The sequence below is a fragment of the Gopherus flavomarginatus genome, chromosome 1 (assembly GCF_025201925.1).
Source record: "Gopherus flavomarginatus isolate rGopFla2 chromosome 1, rGopFla2.mat.asm, whole genome shotgun sequence".
Taxonomy (NCBI): Eukaryota; Metazoa; Chordata; order Testudines; family Testudinidae; genus Gopherus; species Gopherus flavomarginatus.
In genome coordinates, this window is record NC_066617.1 from 234,603,619 (window position 1) to 234,623,920 (window position 20,302).

Sequence of the window (20,302 nt, forward strand, 5' to 3'; positions counted from 1 at the left end):
TGTGGTCGGAGCGCCAGCGCTGGGACAGAACTCTCTCCCGGCGCTGCACGTAAACCACATCCTCTACGGGTGTAGCTTGCAGCGCTGGGAGCGCGGCTCCCAGCGCTGCAGCACTGATTACACTGAGGCTTTACAGCGCTGTATCTTGCAGTGCTCGGGGTGTGTGTGTTTTTTTCACACCCCTGAGTGTGAAAGTTGCAGCGCTGTAAAGTGCCAGTGTAGCCAAGACCTCATACTTGCTATCTGGCCAAAATGCGTCCAGTCACCATCTTCTGCATCTTACACCTCATTGTCAGGAATTGCAGTTGAATCTGTAGGACTGATCTTATTTCCCCTCCCCCTATCCCAGTCACAAGTTTTCCTTTACAGTCCTTCTAAATATTTATGTACATTTACAATAAATTACCTAGAGACAAGGTGGGTAAGGTAATCTTTAATTGGACCAACTTCTGCTGGTGAAAGAGAAACTTTCAAGCTACACAGAGCTGCTTCTTCCTGCGAACAATAAATTACCCAGTTATTTGCACAGACAAAATTGGCAAACAATATGCTTCTTCCAAGTTCTGGGCATTATTTTTTTCATGTCAGCCTTTGTCCTCCATTTAGAAACACTGTCTTTTTGGTTGTTCTTGTTTAATATGGTGATACAAATGGACATCTGTAATAACAAGTTTGGTGCAAGGCCAGAGAAAGGATTTATAATTAATGGGGCTCTGTAACTAACAGGATCCAAATACCATTAGCCACAAGCAACTACAGGGCCTCAAGTCAGCCTGAACTGTTGATGTACATAGTATGTGCTTGGTCAGTGATAGAAAGAACAAGTTAGTTCCTGTCTCTTCTGGATTCAGTAATAAGAGGATTAAGACAATACCATTAGGTAACTTATTTTCCCCTTATTCTTATAAGCAAAAGAAATTGAAATATTCAGGAGGGAGTCAGGAGCAATATGAACAATATCACCACTATGTCAGTGACTCAGAAGTGTCACAATGTCATCATTTCCTTCTTTCTAAAGAAGTATAATTTTGTGCTGATATAGTATTTACCTATACATTTTCTGCTAGACATTAATATTCACTGCAAGCAACTTTAAATCATAAAAACGTATTATTTGCTCCATAAACTATAGATATATCCTTTTGGCATAGGTAGACCAGTATATACAGTACAATTTTGTTTAAGCAACTACTTCTTATCTGAAAAACACTCCTATTGGAAGCTGAGTTACGTCTCACATCTGTTTGCATCAGAAAAACTGCAAAGAGTGTGTGTTGAATTTAATGGCATACTGCAACAATGCAGTGTTAACTCACAATTTTATTGCCAATCTTGTGATACTTTCCTAAAGTCCCAGCTCTTGGAGGCTCATGATTAGCTGAAAATCTCAGCTCTTATTTAAAAAACAAAAAAGTTTCTAACACTCATAGTTGCAAAGAAAAGTGTGAAAATGTGACCCATGTATGTCTTAGAGACTCAAAAAACCAAAAGGTAAACATCATGCTTTGTAAACCAATCTCACGCCTTTTTGGGGAATAACTCATGACTTCAGAATGATTGAGATTGGCAATACTGCATATATATTGTGTGTGTCATATCATCCATCTGTCACTGAGTAAAAGCCTTATGAAATATCCAATTAGCTGCTGTTTATATCAATTGTACATTTCAAAAATTTTTTTATTAAAAAACAGCAGATATTTAATGCCAGAGTAATTAGATAACTGTGCACTAGTCACTTACCCACAGTAAAAAGTATAAAATCCATCTTAAACTTTGATTAAAAACAAACAATTAGTAAAACTACCTCCTACTCAGCCACACATGTGAGATCTAAACATAACCAAAGTGTTTCTGTTGGGAGGATTTTCTTTTTAAAAAGCAGCCTACAACACATATTATAAGTAACCAAAATGCTCACTAACCTTCACCTATAGCAGCTTCTTCAGTACCACTATAATTAAACCATAGGTATAAAAAGATAGCCTGCAAGTCTCTCTGCTCCATTTGAGGAATCTGGTAATGTGGCAGAGTGCTCATAAACATATTGCTCTAGATGAAGAAATTTTGTAGGAAGATTTGCAGGTTGCCTTTAGTGTTATACTCAACACAAATCAATGAATATTTCGACCAGGCTCACACATGTTGCAGCAGATTTATAGGATGCAAGAGTCTGTTTTTATATCTAATGGTGTAGAGGTAGCAAGATGGGGGAAAATTGGTTACTCATGAAAATGAGTTCATACAACTGGTTTGAACAAGGCACAATGCATGTAGGTACTACCTAAACTGCTTCTCAAATCACTGAGCAAACTGAATACAGACATTAATAAATAGTCATGGCATGCATAAAAATGTCACTGTTACAGTTAAACATAACCATGCAATAACGTTTAAATTCTACTCTCAACCTGCCCTCTTATTCTTAGGCATTGACAGGGAAAAAACACTCTGCCACAATGGAGAGGATTAAGGATGGAGTTTCAGCGATATTCTAAGCTTAATATCTTGTTAGACATTAATATTTGAATGGTATTTACCACCTGCTATATCAAGTTTATGACAGGAGTGTTCCATATTAAAGAGGATCGTGAACTACTCAGCTTGTACTGTAGATTCAGAATCTCTAGTTTTGGAATGGAGACTATGGCCTGCGAAACTTGGTACTACAGGAATACAATTTAAAAAAATAGCACCACTAAATGAATCTTTAGAAATAAGGGTCTCCAAATCTCATCTTGGTATGGATCCAAAATGAGTGCAGCTACCCTGACATTAAGACTCTGTAGAAGTTTTTCCTTTTGCAGTCTCTCATTCACTAAAACCAAGGTCATCTCTACCTTTTCAGTTCAAGGCTCGAACATGCCATTCCACTCTTGACAAGTGACATTAATTGGTAATGCAGTGCTATTGTAGCCATGTTCGTCACAGGATATTAGAGACACAAGGTGGGTGAAGTAATATCTTTCTCACCCCAACAGCAGTTGGGTCAATTGAAGAAGTTTTCAAGCTTACACCAAGCTCTTTCTTCAGATCTGGGTTACTTCTTACAGAATATATTTGTGATTTACATGGAAAGAGATGGTTTTACTAACTCCAAGACCTGCAAGTTCAAGTGGGTTCTTTTTGGCTCCAGAACCACAGGCAATCGTTCTATAATTGGGGTGCTTCAAGGGAATAAGGACTGACCAGTGATTGGGGCACTAGCCCAGGACATGGGAGAACTAGGTTTAATTTCCTGCTCAGGTTTCTTGTGTTTTTGGGCAAGTCATTTTCCTCTCTCTGCTTCAGATTCCCCATCTGCAAAATGGGGATAACAGCACCTCTCTGCCTCACAGGAGTGTTGTGAGGATAAATACATTAATGATTGTGAGGCACTCACAGAAATGGAAGTACCCAAGATAAACAGTTAATTCTGCCAAGTATGTATTGTCAGAGGGATGATGGATAACAGAATCCAGCTCATTCTCACACAGCTGCATGAGTTTTGCAGTGTTAAAGAGAGTAAAATTTGTCAGTGGAAATCTAAGATGTGCCTCTGCTTTACGGACAGAAATTGTACAAAAAGGTGCCATTTTTACAGTCACAACTCCCACCTCCCATTCTCTACATAATAATATTTAGTGAAAATATACAATGAAAGCCCAAACAAAACCCTGTTGTTGAGATCATCCACCCAAATATCACACCTTCAATTATCAACCAGTTTCTTTATTAAGAAAAAAGTTTGCCAAAGTAACTACTGTCACTTTATTCACTCTATGCTTACTCTGTGAGAACCTGTTAGAACATCCTGTTTTTTAATGCCTTTAGGAATCATTCACAGACATGGATAAGATGAATCACTGGTGAGGTCTGCACTTGTAACTGTGGCAACCTACTATGGGAAAGACAGATGCTTTTTAAAAAGAAAAATGAAAAATGTTGCTTGCTTTAAGCCACAGAAAACTACTTCCTTGAGTCACAGACCATGACAATAAAATCGCTATGCAATTCTTCCTCTATATGCAGCACTCCTTCCTGCCATGACTGTTTCACAAAATGAAGTGTGGGTTCTGTGTGTGACACGAAATCCACAGGATGCCAGTTATGCATTCTTCTTACACGAGAGTGAAGCCAGTTTTACTTTTCATGCTGAAAACAGTTCATTTTAAAATGAAAGACAGCATGAGGTAATTGTTTTCATGAAAGCGTCCCACTGCTAATGCACCTGCTTCCCCCCACCCCCACTTCTTAGTAAGAACTTTATGCAGTCCTATGCATTAGAAATCAGTGCAGGGCTTCTTCTAGAAGTGCAGCTTACATGCAACACTTGGAGCAATTCAGAATGCAATCTTTGCATGGCTCTGAAACAAGAAGTGGTCCATCTCTGCTAATGAATCCAGTAGTCATAGAAGCGACTCCTTTTTTCCTATCTGAAAAAGGCCATTCAAATTCCATTTCATCTTCACCTCGTAGCTATGTGGCAAAGCAGCAACAACCATGGGCTATGTACAGCAGATTTATTGTTCAGTAAAAGCTTCAGTAGATTGCCCGAGGATTCTTGGTGCTGTAGTAAGCCTCACATGCAGCTACATAAGCAGACTCTGGGAAGAAGTCATCATGGTATTCGGCTAGAAACCTGAGAAGAAAGCACACAGATTAAAATCGGACAAAGACTTAGGTTTAAAGATGCAGTAAAATAGGCTGTGCAATTCTCAAAGCGTTTTTTAATCTTAGCAAAGCATGTGCTGATGTACATAGTCCTTCATGCACAAGTTTCAAAGCTTAAAAGGTGCTAAAGTCTTACACACACAGTGAAGAACACAGCCTTTCCTCTCATACTTTCAAATCTAAAGGAGATTGAAGGAGTTTGCTCAAGCATCACCAAAAAAAACAGCTGGGATAGAGACTATGTATGGAAAATTTCAGTGCAAAACAAAAGTTTCAGGAAATAAGCATATGAAAACAAGGGGATATTGTAGAAATGTTTTCGCAACTGTAACAGACACCACCTCTGCCTACTATGTACTTTCACCCATATTTATTTTAAATGGAATCTGTAGCTCTACACAGATAGCTTTTATTGGATATCCAATAAAACCGTCAGCTTACACCCTTGAAAGTAAGTATAATCCCATTTTCTGTCCTCCTGTGAGCATTCATAGAATATCAGGGTTGGAAGAGACCTCAGGAGGTCATCTAGTCCAACCCCCTGCTCAAAGCAGGATCAATCCCAACTAAATCATCCCAGCCAGGGCTTCGTCAAGCCTCACCTTAAAAACCTCTAAGGAAGGAGATTCCACCACCTCCCTAGGTAACCCATTCCAGTGCTTCACCATCCTCCAAGTGAAAAAGTTTTTCCTAATATCCAACCTAAACCTCCCCCACTGCAACTTGAGACCTTTACTCCTTGTTCTGTCATCTGGTACCACTGAGAACAGTCTAGATCCATCCTCTTTGGAACCCCCTTTCAGGTAGTTGAAAGCAGCTATCAAATCAAATCCCCCCCCATTCTTCTCTTCTGCAGACTAAACAATCCCAGTTCCCTCAGCCTCTCCTCGTAAGTCACGTGCTCCAGCCCCCTAATCATTTTTGTTGCCCTCCACTGGACTCTTTCCAATTTTTCCACATCCTTCTTGGAGTGTGGGGCCCAAAACTGGACACAGTACTCCAGATGAGGCCTCACCAATGTCGAATAGAAGGGAATGATCATGTCCCTCGATCTGCTGACAACGCCCTTACTTATATAGCCCAAAATGCCGTTAGCCTTCTTGGCAACAAGGGCACACTGTTGACTCACATCCAGCTTCGCGTCCACTGTAACCCCTAGGTCCTTTTCTGCAGAACTGCTTCCTAGCCATTCGGTCCCTAGTCTGTAAGAGTGAATGGGATTCTTCCGTTCTAAGTGCAGGACTCTGCACTTGTCCTTGTTGAACCTCATCAGGTTTCTTTTGGCCCAATCCTCTAATTTGTCTAGGTCCCTCTGTATCCTATCCCTACCCTCCAGCCTACCACTCCTGCCAGTTTAGTGTCATCTGCAAACTTGCTGAGAGTGCAATCCACGCCATCCTCCAGATCATTAATGAAGATATTGAACAAAACCAGCCCCAGGACTGACCCTTGGGGCATTCCACTTGAAACCGGCTGCCAACTAGACATGGAGCCGTTGATCACTACCCGTTGAGCCCGACGATCTAGCCAGCTTTCTAGCCACCTTATAGTCCATTCATCCAGCCCATACTTCTTTAATTTGCTGGCAAGAATACTGCGGGAGACTGTATTGAAAGCTTTGCTAAAGTGAAGGAATAACACATCCACTGCTTTCCCCTCATCCACAGACCCAGTTATCTCCTCATAGAAGTCAATCAGGTTAGTCAGGCATGACTTGCCCTTGGTGAACCCATGCTGATTGTTCCTGATCACTTTCCTCTCCTCTAAGTGCTTCAGAATTAGCCCTTCTTCCATGGATTTTTAATTCACACACAGACATTGACCCGTCACTCCCACACAGGAATGGATTTAGGGCCAGGCAAGCCAGGCAATCACCTGGGGTGCTGGGCTCGGGTGTTCTTTTTGCTGTTAGTGACAAAAGGGAAAATAGACTGTTTGAAGTAAAATGTTTCAGGTATTCCATATGTGGATTCATTTTTCACTAATCTTCTACAACGTTCTGGACCTTTGTAAAAATCTCATGGAACCTTCCAGACTTTGAGAAATACACTTTCCTCAAACCTCCTACAATGTTGTCAGCCATGCCCCTGCGAGTATATAAGGGGTGGGGATTCGCCAGTCAGTCAGCGAGATATAAAAGTCAGCGAACTGAAGGAAAATGAGAGCCCAACTGCAATATTGTGATCCTTGTTTCATTGTGTAATTGTGAAAGTATACTTGTGTTTTAAGACATGAAGACAGAAATGCCAGAGATATCTATCAAAACACCTATCTACACAACAATATAACAGAAATACTGGTACTTCTCTTGCCATGCTTAACACGTTTGATGACTTTCTAAGGCTGCGGAACATAGACTTTTGCTCCCTACCATTGTCTGTTTTCCTCTGTAAGAAATAATAGATGCCCCCAAAGAAGCCTTGAGGAGTTCAGTAGAAGAAGTGAAAAGCTCAACTGTAATCCAGTTTGCAGCAACAGGCAAATTTGATGGGAGAACATCTGAAGCAGAACATAGACCAGGCTTTAGGCAATACCGATTGTCCCAGGGCAGAAGAAATTGAGGAGCAAAGTGTAAATAATGGAAGTCCTATTACTAAGGAATTAACAGCTTTACCTGAAGATAAGGAATGAAATATGAGGAAAGTGATGGAGAATCATCCAGTTTTCCTGGCATTGTAAAGGAGAGTGATGACAAAGAAGAATCTAGTTTACATGAAAAGGAGAGAAACAATAAAGAATTAGCCTTGCATGACGACAAACGGTAGTGAGAAAAACCTGCACACTACAATCAATACATTAGATTCTGCTTTATGGTCAGTGATCCAAACGTTGCTGATAATGATAATACAATTTTGAACAGGCCAAGAAAAAAAAATTGAGAATATAACATTACCAGCAAATGAGTAGAAGCAACACTTCTCTAAGTCGCACTGAAAGAGTGCTTGAGAATGGTGAGAAACTGAATTGGTGTTAGCTACTCAATATCAACGGACAAAACGTTCTGGTTTTGTTACAAAATAACTGACAAGAATGCCAAGTCACTGCTTGCACTTTCCGATTACAATCGCTGGCATAATTTAGCTGACTCTCTGAAGCAACATGAAAAGTCACCTAACAATTTTACAGCTTACGCCAAATGGATGTCTGTCAACTCTAGACTCAAGCTGAATAAATGCACAGATGCAGAAAACCTATGCAACATTAATACAGAAACCCAGCATTGGAGGAATGTGCTCAAGCGCCTGATCTCAATTATCCTCTTCCTGGCAAAAAATAATTTGGCTTTCCAGGGCTCGCCAGATAAGTTGTTCACTGAGCATAATACTAATTTCCTCAGTTTGGTAGAGCTCCTGGGGAAATACGATGATGTCATGCGTGAGCACCTATGTATAGAAGTTTGTAAAGAAGCTATGGACCATTACTGCAGCAAAATTATTCAAAACAAATTGAATGACCTTATGGCAAGGAAGGTGTTTGATGCAGCTCAGCAAAATGAAGTACTACACCAAAATAATGGACTGCATTCCTGATATTAGACACTGTGAAAAGATGTTTACAGTAAGATTTGTTGTTGAGGAGGAAGGCTATAGCCAAGTAAACGAATGCTTTATCTGTTTCCTGTCTGTGGATGAGTACTGGAAAAGACCTAGCAGAACTGTTTATCAATGTTTTGAATAAAATAAAGCTTCAGGACTGCTGTGGTCAAGGCTACAACAATGGCATGAACATGAAGGAAGAAACAGTGGCATCCAGACAAAGGTCCTTGTGCTGAATCCAAGAGCTTTCTTTCATGCCTTGTAGCTGCCATTCTCTCAGCCTAGTTGTGTCAGATGCAGTGTTGTTATCTTTAGATTCAGTATCTCTCTTCAGAGTACTGCAAAGGATAAATATCCTGTTTTCAGCATCAACTATCAGATGGAAGATCCTCACAGACGTTACAAATCTGACCATGAAGTTGATAAGTGGCTCTTGCTGGGAAAGCCACATTGACAGCATAAGACCAGTGAGCTACCAAGTGACTGAGGTTTACAATGCCTGGATGGAACTGGTGCAGTCGAGTAAAGCTGAGGCCAGAATTCAACAAGGCACAAAGCTAGCCAAACCAGATCACTGACTTCAAATTTCTGGTCTCAACTGTGGTTTGGATGATATCCTGTTCCAAGTAAGGCATTACAAACTCAGTCAATGGACATGACAACCGCTACTACTTTGATGAGAAGTTGCCTTGATTTTGTTGTGGCCTACAGAGACAATGGATTTGAAGATGCCATCACTGTTGGCAAAGAAATGGTGGAAAACTTACGAGTTCAGCTGGTCTTCAAGAAAACTCGTATTCATTGGAAGAAGAGAAAGTTTGGTTATGGGGGAAGAGATGAGGTAATGGGAAACTCAAAAGAAAAATTCGAGAGTTTTTTGCTTGCTCACTGACACTGCTCAAGTGTCCACCGAAGAAAGGTTCAGATAAATGAAGCACCACAGTAAGACCTGGGGAGTTTTCTATGACCGTAATAAGCTCCAGTATACTGTAAAACACTCTTGAACAATTGTATGGTCCTTCATCAGACACTGACACGTGGGGAATATTCAGATGTCAATGATAAAGACCTCTGTGTCAAACCAGACAACACCTGTTACATTTTGACACAGAGCGGCACTCGCCACTCCAAGTTCTCCAATTCATTCAAGATACAGAACTGAAGGACACTAATGTATGGATAGCTTTGAGGATTCTGCTCATGGTGCCAGTCAGAGTCGGAAGTGATGAGCACAGCTTTTCAAAACTCATGCTCATTAAAACATATCTTTGATCGACGATTGCCAACAAGACTGACATCGCTTGCTATTTTACCGCTTGAAAATGCCACTGGCCAATCTCTGGATCTCTCTGATGCTGTGATTCAGTTTATGAGGGCTAAGGCAAGAAAATGACCTTCTGAACTAGAGGACTAGGGTTAACATTCTAAGGTCCACTGTAATATTATTTAATACTGGGGTCCACCCAATGTTGGTGCACTGTTCAATTTTTGATGTTAGTACATTTCAGTTATTCTTAAAATTAAAAAGTTTCTATAAACTTAGAGGAAATTAAATTTTATTTGCTTATACATTGCATGATAAATATAGATTTACAGATCCTAGTGTGCAAATTTATCATCTCATATGATAGGAATAAATAATGGATGCAAATAGTGCATCAAAGTCATGAAACGGACTACAACTGTGATAACAAATAAGGTACTCAAAAGTTTAACGGGGGGGCACCGAAGACATTCCTTGCCTGGGGTACCATTTGGTCTAGGGCAGGCCCTGATTCCACACATACTTGTTCTTTTGTAGACACTGCAGTTCCACGGCCACTTAATTTGGCATTTTTCCAAGATGCCACAAAATGCATCATTTTGTTGCAGCAGGGTGACATTTTGTTGTCTCCTTGTTCTGCTGTGACCTGCCTCTTGTTCTCCAGCTCTCCCCATAAGAGGAAGTTACCTGGCTTACAGTGAACATTCCCTTCACTCTTCCATGAAGCCATGCAAAAAAAGGGGGTTGGAAGCCTCATCTGGAACCCAGCTTTGATACAGAAACATGAGGGAGACCCAAGCAGTGTAGCCTGGAGAGCTAAGCCCAGGAAGCAATGGTGCAGCCACCAATGCTTGAGGAAAGAGCTACTAAAACTGACAAGCTCTCCCTTCTCTGGGACACATGCACATGAAACCAGGGTTTGGGAATGGACAAGTTTAGTAAAAAAACAAAACAAAACCCCTCCTTCTCAGAAATAATCCCTGTAAAAAATAAAAAAGTTTTTATCACTTAGTATTTCCAACTATTAGCCATACTTTTTCATTGCTTCCCTACCCATGTACAAATGTGAAATCTGGCCCCATTGTGCTTGGCTCTTGGACAGGAGTTATCTGTTAGAAACCAGAACTGCAGTCAGTAAATTTAGTATAATAAATACTTCAGTATATACGATCTAGATGAAAGTGGTACCAATGATGTTCAGCGTATAATGTATAAAAAAACTGTACATTTCTCCAACCTTACTCCTCCCTAAGCTCCCCTTAAATAAGTAATTTCTTTTGATCTTGTATATTAAGAAACCTGAAGCAGCAAAGAATACTGAAAAAGAAGATTCTACACATAAGGCAATCAAAATTTAAACAGAAATACATTAATTACTAAAAACTCAGAAGTTTATCTTTCATTTTAAATAGAAACAGACTACAGCAACCACGGAAAGGAGTTCTCTACAACACTTGCCTTTACTTAAAACTTTAATCAGAGTTTTTACACTGAAATTAGAGAGATTATTCACGAGAATAAAGCACTACTCAACATGAGAAACAGCAACAGAACCAGGCTCCTGACAGAGTTCACATTTGTTAAATAACCACTTTTAACCAGCTCTTATCTCAGAATATTTCAACTCACCTCATCTTCCCAGCTCAGTAGCAAACATCTTTTCTTAAAATATACAAAATATTCCATTAAACATTTATCAACTGAATATCTGAAATCTGTAACCTTATCACACTTGTATGAAGCTTCTAGTAGCACAACTGCTTAACATTAATTGCACATTAGCACAGACTAGTGGACACAACCGACTACTACAATGAGTAACAAAATTACTTATTACTTCTAGAAATAGGATGGCTGCACAATCCAGTGGACATTTTTCGTAAAGTCACATCTTTTGCAACAACTTTGATTTTCAACAGAAAATAATCACACACAAGATTTTGCTCATTGGTCTCATAAGATTAAACTCATGTATACTTTTGTCAAATATTGACGTTACTCTCTACCTGGAAAATATTCAAAGTATGAAAAGAAATAAAATTCTTTACTGCCATAATACAAAAGGTTTCAGACCGGCAGTACAGGAAGTAAGCTGCTTTAAAATATTCTTAAAAGAAAGCTTTAAGGGATGCAATGAAATAGCCGCCTACAGGATTTACTGAGTTTTAATAAGATTATTAGATTCTAATAGAAAAAGCTATGGACTACTAGGAAAGCACTTTCCTATAATCTGAAAAGCCACACGTTGGACTCGCAAAGATACATTTATTGGAACTTTTTAGAAGTGTCATTTTAGGAACTAACATACTTTTCTCTAAATCCTAATGAATAAATAGAAGAAAAGTAGTGAATAAGAGGAATGGTGAATAGCTGTAGTCTTCTGGAAGCTGTTCAAGGACCTACATGAAACAAATAGATTTGACTGAAAGACCAGTTCCAGTAGAGACGTGTCCACAACACAGAAGATTAATTACAACTGGTACCTTTTACTGACAGATACCAAGGATATCGGAGGAAAGAACGTGAACTTACCCTTTTCTTTGAGAGGTGGCTGCTCTAGATCAGAATTATGGCAAATGGGTGCGGAAGCTCACACTAATACCATCTTCTATTATTTAAACAGCATATCAAGGTATGCTAGGTGCCTCGCATGACAGACAGAAATCTGTGACATCTGCTCCAAAAAGTTTACAGCCCAATAGCATATTTTATTAAAAATAGACTGAAATTACATAACCGGGGGATGGGGGGGAATTCTTACACTATACCCATGGTATGTGGCAGGAAGGTTTGAGATAGCTGTCATAGATGATACGTGCTACTGTACATTGTGAATAAAAGGAGTTCCTGCACCAGCATCCACTATCTTAAATTCACTAGGTCAGAAAAGGTTTGAGCTGGGGGGGTTACACCCAGTGCCATTCCAGAACTATGAAGTCCCAAGGGTGAGAATTCTTGGACACATGGATCTACTAGAGAAATTAAAATTTCCCCTCATTAATTGTGCTTATGTGGCAATAGCCTTCATATCTCAGAACAATGTTAAGCAAGAAAAATCTGCCTCTCATAGGTTATGCTACCTATCAGATGGTTATGGAAAAATAAAGTCTCATACTAAATCTCATCTCTCTCAAGTCACCTCTTCTCCTGGTTCTGTGTAGGACATGACCAATCTTACAGACCTAATTTCAGTGTCACCAAATATGCACATACCTCTATGAACCTAGTGATAAAAATCATACAAATGTAGAACTTGATGGGACCTCAACAGGTCATTTAGCCCAGTCCCCTGCACTTAAGGCAGAACTAAGTAATAACTAGACCACTCCTTACAGGTGTTTGTCTAACCTGTTATTAAAAACCTCCAATGATGGAAATTCCACAGCCTCCCTAGACAATTTGTTCCAATGCTTAACTATCCTAACAGAAAGTTTTTCCTAATATACAACCTCAGCCTCAACTGCTGCAATTTAAGCCCACTGTTTCTTGTCCTATCCTCAGAGGTTAACAAGATCCATTTTTCATCCTCCTCCTTGTAAAAAACCTTTTATGTACTTGAAAACTTGTCCCTCCCCCTCAGTCTTCTCTTCTCAAGACTAAACAACCCTGTCTTTTTCAGTCTTTCCTCACAGGTCATGTTTTCCATACCTTTAATCATTTTTGTTGCTTTCTGGATTTTTGCCTATTTGTCTACATCTTTCCTGAAATGTGGCACCGAGAACTGGACATGATACTCCAACTGAGGCCTTATCATCACAGAATACAGTGGAAGAATTATTTCTTGCTTACAACACTCCCGCAGATGCATCCCAGAATGATGTGCAAAAAAAAAAAAAAAAAAGCAAACAGTGTTACAATGTTGACTCATATTTAGTTTGTGATCCACTATGACCTCCAGATACCTTTCTGCAGCACTCCATCCCAGGCAGTCATTTCCCATTTTGTGTGTGTATAACTGACTGTTCCGAAGTGGAATACTCTGCATTTGTCCTTATTGGATTTCATCCTATTTACTCCAGACCATTTCTCCAGTTTGTCCAGATCATTTTGAATTACAATCCTATCCTCCACAGCATTTGCAACCCCTCCCAGCTTGGTAACGTTCTCAAACTTTATAACTGTACTCCCTAAATATATATATGTGAAAATATAGCACATCAACCACTTCCCCCCTATCCACAAGGTTTCTTACCCTGTCAAAGAAAACTATTAGGCTAGTTTGACACAGCTTGTTCTTAACAAATCCAGACTTACTTATCACCTTATTATCTTCTAGGTGTCTGGCAATTGATTGCTTGATTATTTGCTCCATTATCTTTCCAGGTACTGAAGTTAAACTGACTGATCTGTAATCCCCTTATAGACTGGCACTATATTTGCCCTCTACCAATCTTCGTTTTTGAGTTTCAGATGATTGAAGATCTCCTTGTTAAGCCAGGAGGGTCTCTCACCATACTTCCTATCTTTCCTGTGCAGTGGGATAGTTTGCTCGTGTGTGTCATTAATAATGTCTCTCTGAAAAACTGTTTTTCCCCTTAGACTTGCTTCCCATGGGATCTGACCTACCAAATTCCTGAATTTGCTCAAGTCCACCTTCTTGAAATCTATTATCTTTGTTGTGCTGTTTTCCCTCCTACCATAGAATCATGAACTCTACTGTTTCATGACCACTTTAACCCAAGCCAAGGGCGGCTTTAGGTATTTTGCCGCCCCAAGCACGGCAGGCAGGCTGCCTTTGGTGGCTTGCCTGCAGGAGGTCCCCAGTCCCACGAATTCGGTGGCAGCCAGCAGGAGGTCCGCCAAAGCCGCGGGACCAGCGGACCCTCCGCAGGCATGTTGCTGAAGGCAACCTGCCTGCCGCCCTCACGGTGACTGGCAGAGCGCCCCCCGCGGCTTGCCGCCCCAAGCACAAGCTTGGCGTGCTAGTGCCTGGAGCCGCCCCTGACCCAAGCTGCCTTGATTCACTGAAGCGTAGGACTGGAAGGGATTACTGATAGATTACTCTCACTATTATCAGAACCAAGAAATGGCAAGTTAGGCACTAGCCTCAATTGCAACCCAGTTTTACCTTCTTAAAGCAAGTGTTTTGAACTGTTTAGGACTCAGGGTCAGTGTTTTCTCAAGTGCCAGTTTTAATTTGAACATTTTCAAAAAGAGTACTGTACTTAAAACTCATTTCTCAACGGTACATGAAGAAATGCTCAATACAGTCTGTAAAACTGCTCTGCTGAGCAGAATGGGTACGCTGTTCTTTTAATGAAAAAACAGTGTATATTTTCTATATTTCTTACTACAATATATTTATTCTGAAAAACTGAAATCAGTCATGTCCAGAAGCAATCTGATGTTTGACTGAGAAGTATTACAGAGCAGTATCTCATTTATAACATCCATCAGGCTGTGAGTAAATGTAGTGTAAAATAAGCTTCCAGACAAAAGTGGTATATCAAAGAAAGTTTCTCAATTCAGGACAAACTGCAATAGCCCAGAGACTTAAGTGATACTATAAACTTAAACACTAAACTCATCTCTCTAAAATTCAGAGATTAAATCCCTGTCTACACTAGAGATCAAAATGTTTAACTGATTTTTTTCTTAAATAAAACTTAAACATGGTTCATGCCAACAGTGTAATAGTAAACTACTTATGCCTGATCTATACTGGTTAGTTAAAAGGGGGGTTAGGAACACTGTTATACTATATGGACAGTGTAGATCTCCTCCCTTCTATCAGCCACAATTTAAAGAAAAAAGGAGAGAACTTCAACCTGCCATTCTGAACTGTGCAGCTTCTCATCAAGATGTTCACTGAACTGTCGTCAGGTGGGTAGGCTACTTGTCTCTAACAAACTCAGCTCCTATTTATTAAAGGCAAAATAAATCTCACTCCAAGTGCAGGGGAGAGGGAAAAGAGACTCCTTACTGTATAGTCACTAGTCATCTAGAGGACTGCTAGCATATACAATATGAGGAGAAAGCCAACCTAAAGAGTTAAGTTCTCTTCACTCAATTTCTCCTTTGTTAAGGACTAATTTGACAATTTTAAAAATAGTTATTTTTACCTTTAAAATTAAGGTTCTGAAGTTCTGAGTTTTTCCAAATTATATTCTCTAGGGCAGTAGTCTCCAACATTTTTACGCCCAAGATCACTTTTTGACTTTAAGAGCAATCCAGGATCTACCATGCCCCTGCCCCTTCCCCAAAGTCCCACCCCACTTACTCCATCCCCCCCGCTGCTCACTCTCTCCCACCGTCACTCACTTTCACTGGGCTGGGGTAAGGGGTTGGGGTTTGGGAGGGGTTTGCAGTGTGGGAAGGAGCTCTGGGATGAGCCTGGGGCAGGGGTGCAGGAGAGGGTGAAGGGTGCAAGCTCTGGGAGAGAGCTCGGGTGCAGAAGGGGGCTCCTGGCTGGGGCAGAGTGTTGGGGTGTAGGAGGGGGTACAGGGTGCTGGCTCTGGGGGGGTCAGGGCTGAGGCTTGGGGAAGAGGAGGGGGTTCAGGGTGCAGGAGGGGATATGGGGTAATGGCTCTGGGAGACAGATGAGGTCTGGGGTGTGTTGCAGCCCTAAAGCCTATGCTCAAACACGGCATCTGTTTGGCCAATTGTCGGTCAAAAGGTCACACTGGTACCATGTGCAACACCATAGTGCGGTGTGCTACATTATAGTGCTGTGTGCATTTTCCTGCTCTTTTTGACTGATCACCTAGGGGTCAGGCTAGTGCCCTGTGCAAAAATACCAGCGTGCCATGTGCATAAGGGTAGTGTGCCATGTGCAGATCCTGTTTACGTGGAGGGCTCCAGCTCAGAACCTGGAAGGTGAAGAAGCTAGGGACCAATCAGATGCTGACACGAGTAAGAGCCTTCGAATAAAACCATGTCTCGCGCCAAAATCTGCAGGAGTATCCGCATGTTAGCTGGAAGGCCTGATCACCCTTTCAGCCAGAAGGGTTTCCTGCGGATTTAGCCGGCTCGGGTCGTGTCGTTATGGATTATTTCCCGCCAATTCGTCCTGCCCTTGGTGTCTGTGTTGCTGGTTAGCTGCGCCTGGAGTGTGGTATATGCATTCTAATTGCTGTAAATACTCTGTCTGCTTAGCTTCTTCCTTTTTCCCGTCTTTTACTTGGTACCAAGTTATGTATATAGTATATGAAAGTCAAATTGTTGTATTGATGGCTATTGTGGTTAATTGTTGTACTTTACAATATTTGGTTAATGTATATAGTTTACGCAGTTTGGTGTATCTGCTCTAATTTCTGGTGAGCAGTTAATCACAGATCATTTGGTTTCCTGTTGTTGGTTGTAAATAGATTGTTTCAAGTTGTGTAAATATTCTCGTTCTAATAGTATTGTTAGTTGGTAAAAGCGCTCCTCCCCAGCCCAAGTTGCAACTTATCCCCCATCAATAAACGGCCACATGGTTTTGAACTTTCAATCTGTCACATTTTCATTTTCCTCACTCGATCAAAAACTTACTCGAACCTGTACTGGTCTAGGACAGGGTGCAGCCTCCCACCAGGCAGCACTCACCTCCGGTGGCTCCTGGTTGGTGGCGCAGCATGGCTGCTGCTAGAGCAGGCTCCCTGCCTACCCTGGACCCACGCCACTCCCAGAAGGGGCCAACAAACCCCGGGGCCCCTGGAGGAGGGGGCACGTGGCTCAGCACACTACCCCTTTATGCAAGCACTGCCCCTGCAGCCCCCATTGGCCACAGCTCCCCTCAACTAGCCAATGGAAGCTGCAGGGGCGGTGCTTGAAGGCAGGAGCAGCACTCAGAGGGAGACCTCTGTTCCCCCCACCCCCCCCGGGGGCATGTTGGCCGCTTCTGGAAGCGGTGTGGGGCTGGGGTAGGCAGGGAGCCTGCCTCAGCGGCAGCCCCACTGGAGACTGCAATCAACTGGGAGATCCTCTAAGATTGACTGATTGATCACTGTCGACTGGTTGGTGACAACTGCTCTAGGGAGAAAACTCCACTGAACTACTTTGGATTATAAATATCCTTGCTTAATAGATGCTCGCATACCTGCTAAGAAAAGCAGTTTAGTGTCTGGCTAATAAAGCTAATGGTCCTTCCTGCTGGGACAATTACAGCACAAATTCAGAATCTATTTTACAGAAATTGTCAGAAATTCAAATAAAATAGGAGTAAGACTCTCCTACAGCAAGAGCTACATTTAAGAAACTCTCCTTTAGAGGTGCCCACAAATTAAAAACCAATACTTCCAACAGTCTACAGCAGGGGTGGGCAAACTTTTTGGGCTGAGGGCCACATCTGGGTGGGGAAATTGTATGCAGGGCAGGGGGCTGGGCTGCGTGAGGGAGTGCAGGGTGTGGGAGGCGGTGCGCTGTGCAGGAAGGGACTCAGGGCAAAGGATTGGGGAAGAGGAGAGGGGCTCAGTGAAGGGGGCTGGGGTGCAGGAGAGGTGGGGGATGCACAAGAGGGCTCAGGGCAAGAGGTTAGGGTGCAGGAGGGGTTCAGGCTCTGGGGTGGCAGTGGCATGCATCGGGGCCAGGGCAGGCTCCCTGCATGCCTGCTCTGTCCCCGGCCCTGCACCGCTCAAGGAAGCGCTGGATCTGTAGTTTGTCCACCTTCGGTCTACAGATTATAAAAATCGTAATTCAGTATAAAAGAGAGGGATAGAATTAAAAAAGCATCACTCTCCTTGGTTTAGAAAGCACATCACAAAAATTATTTAGGAAGCACCATGAAACAATTAGTTTTCTTTAAAAACTTGTAACACAGAGTAGTGACTATAGTAATAAGAGTTTTATAATCCAGAAAAATAGTTGGAGGCCTTTTTCTAAGATTTTGAGTTACAATTTGAATGTGCCATCAGCTTGCTGTCTCTAACCTCAACAGATAGGCTAAGATACACTGTGATAAAAGCTCTATCACATATGAAGGCCATTATCATCTAGTGCCTTAAAATGTAATAAAACAAGTTAAAATGGACTTGGATTGAAAGCCAAATGAAAGGATTTTCAGGAGCAATGCATTTAGTCAATTATAGGCTACTGCACTCTCAATATAAAATTGGGAGTGTCTTTAAAAGCAGAATGACAGTATGTAAACCTTGAAAAATGAAAGCACTTTTCAGTGATGCCATGTTTGTTAAGCAAAGGTTTCAGACTACCAGTAGTCTAGGGATGGCAGAAAGACACAAATACATGTTTGATATCAATATAGTACCCAAAAACTTTTCAAATAAGGGTATAGGGTCAAGGATATTATTTTTATCTTTAAAAACAGTCAGGAGGTGCTCAGACACTTCGATGACTGAACCCATATACAGAAGACTGAGTGGGACAGCAACAGAAACTATGCAATATGAGAGAGAGATGAAAGAAATACTAAGCAAAAAGTTCTGCTCAACCATCACTACAAACCAACAAGAAAAGTTTATTTTTACAAGTTAAAACTTGAAATAATTCAGCAACATCTATAATTAGGTATCATGTTAGTGATTAAGAGTAGAAATTTCAGCATGATAACTTGATGGAAGTCTAAGATAGATATGGACTAAAGGGTTTGGCAAAAATTCTAGTTAGCTACTTGTGAAAAGCAATTTTTTCCCGCTCCATAACTTGCGTGTAAAATACCTGTAAATGTTTTGCCCAATGGCAAGGATATGCACAGAGATATTGTGCCTTGCCTGATAAGTGTATGTGATAATCTTTCAAGGCTACTATCTAACAAAATGCAGATATGTACATATTATGGAAATGCGGAGCTGTCATCCAGACACGGGTCACTTGAGATACAGCAAGGCAATAAACTAACACCTTGCATCTTAAGCATCAAATAATATTCAATCCAAGCAAAAACAATATCCAACTGCTGAATAATGGTGATCCTGTTACAAGCATATTATGGTAAGTAAATGTTGATTACCATTGGAAGGTCTTATCAAATAAAAAAAAAGTGATCAAAAAACTGACTCACCAGAACTGTAGTTATACGCTTTAAAGTTATACTGTGATAAACTGTAACAATTAGGATTGGTTTTATTTTCAATAAACAATCAACACAAAAAAAAATCATTTCATATGTTCATAAACTAAATAGACATGATAACCTTACACATCTTCTGATACATTAGTTCCACATAATCACTTTTCAATGTGTGACTACTTTGAAGACACACACAATGTGACATTAAAAGAGGTTTATTAATTTTCTTTCAATGCCTTCCTGACCAAGTACATTCAGTTTACAAGATTTTTATAGCTTCAACCTTGGCAAACTTGTGTTGGGACCTAAAATACAAGTTGGTTCTTTCCTTTTAATAAGTTAACATCTTTAACAAAGGTTCTGGGGACCAAATTTCTTCCCTCAGTTGTATCTGTGTTACTTCCCTATCTTCAGGTTATGACCTCAGTGCAAGCTGTGCAGATGTAAGTTAATGTTCATTTATAAAATTTATTTCCAGGCCAAGATAGATGGGATATTATGTGTCTGGTGGTCAATAATAAAAGCTTTATGTGCTATAATTCTGAACCACTATATGCCCATCATAGACTACAGTTCTGCTTCCCCACTGAGTCTATCAATTACAGAAGCATCTTAACAAAAGTTATGACAAAGTTTAAGGACAATAATTTGCTCTGGCAGTTACACCAGATGAAGTCAATGACCTAAATTGTCAAGAATGACTAGTGATTTTTGCATTCCCAATCGCATGCCTTAAAGGAGTCTGATCTTCAATGGCAATCAGAGCTTCTTGGAAGAAAGAACGAAAGAAAAACAAAAACACAAAAAAACAGGCCTTTAAGGGTATCGCATCAGGCACCCAAAAATCAAGGCATCCAAAATCACTAGTTATCCTGGAAAGCTTAGGCCAATATTACCTCA

General features: G+C 40.8%; 1 protein-coding gene across 6 annotated transcripts in view; it reads right to left on the bottom strand.

The window, feature by feature from the left end:
• Positions 1–3,695: 3,695 nt before the first annotated feature.
• MSL3 (MSL complex subunit 3) overlaps positions 3,696–20,302 on the bottom strand; it is a 36,070-nt gene continuing 19,463 nt past the window's right edge. For 5 of the 6 annotated variants that reach the window (XM_050963899.1, XM_050963928.1, XM_050963938.1 and 2 more), the window contains one exon: positions 3,696–4,621. In XM_050963899.1, coding sequence (XP_050819856.1) covers positions 4,522–4,621 — 100 coding nt within the window. In that variant the 3' untranslated portion in view covers positions 3,696–4,521. Of the gene's footprint in view, positions 4,622–7,267; positions 7,357–20,302 lie in introns of all 6 variants that reach the window. The other variant, XM_050963919.1, reaches the window with a different exon arrangement.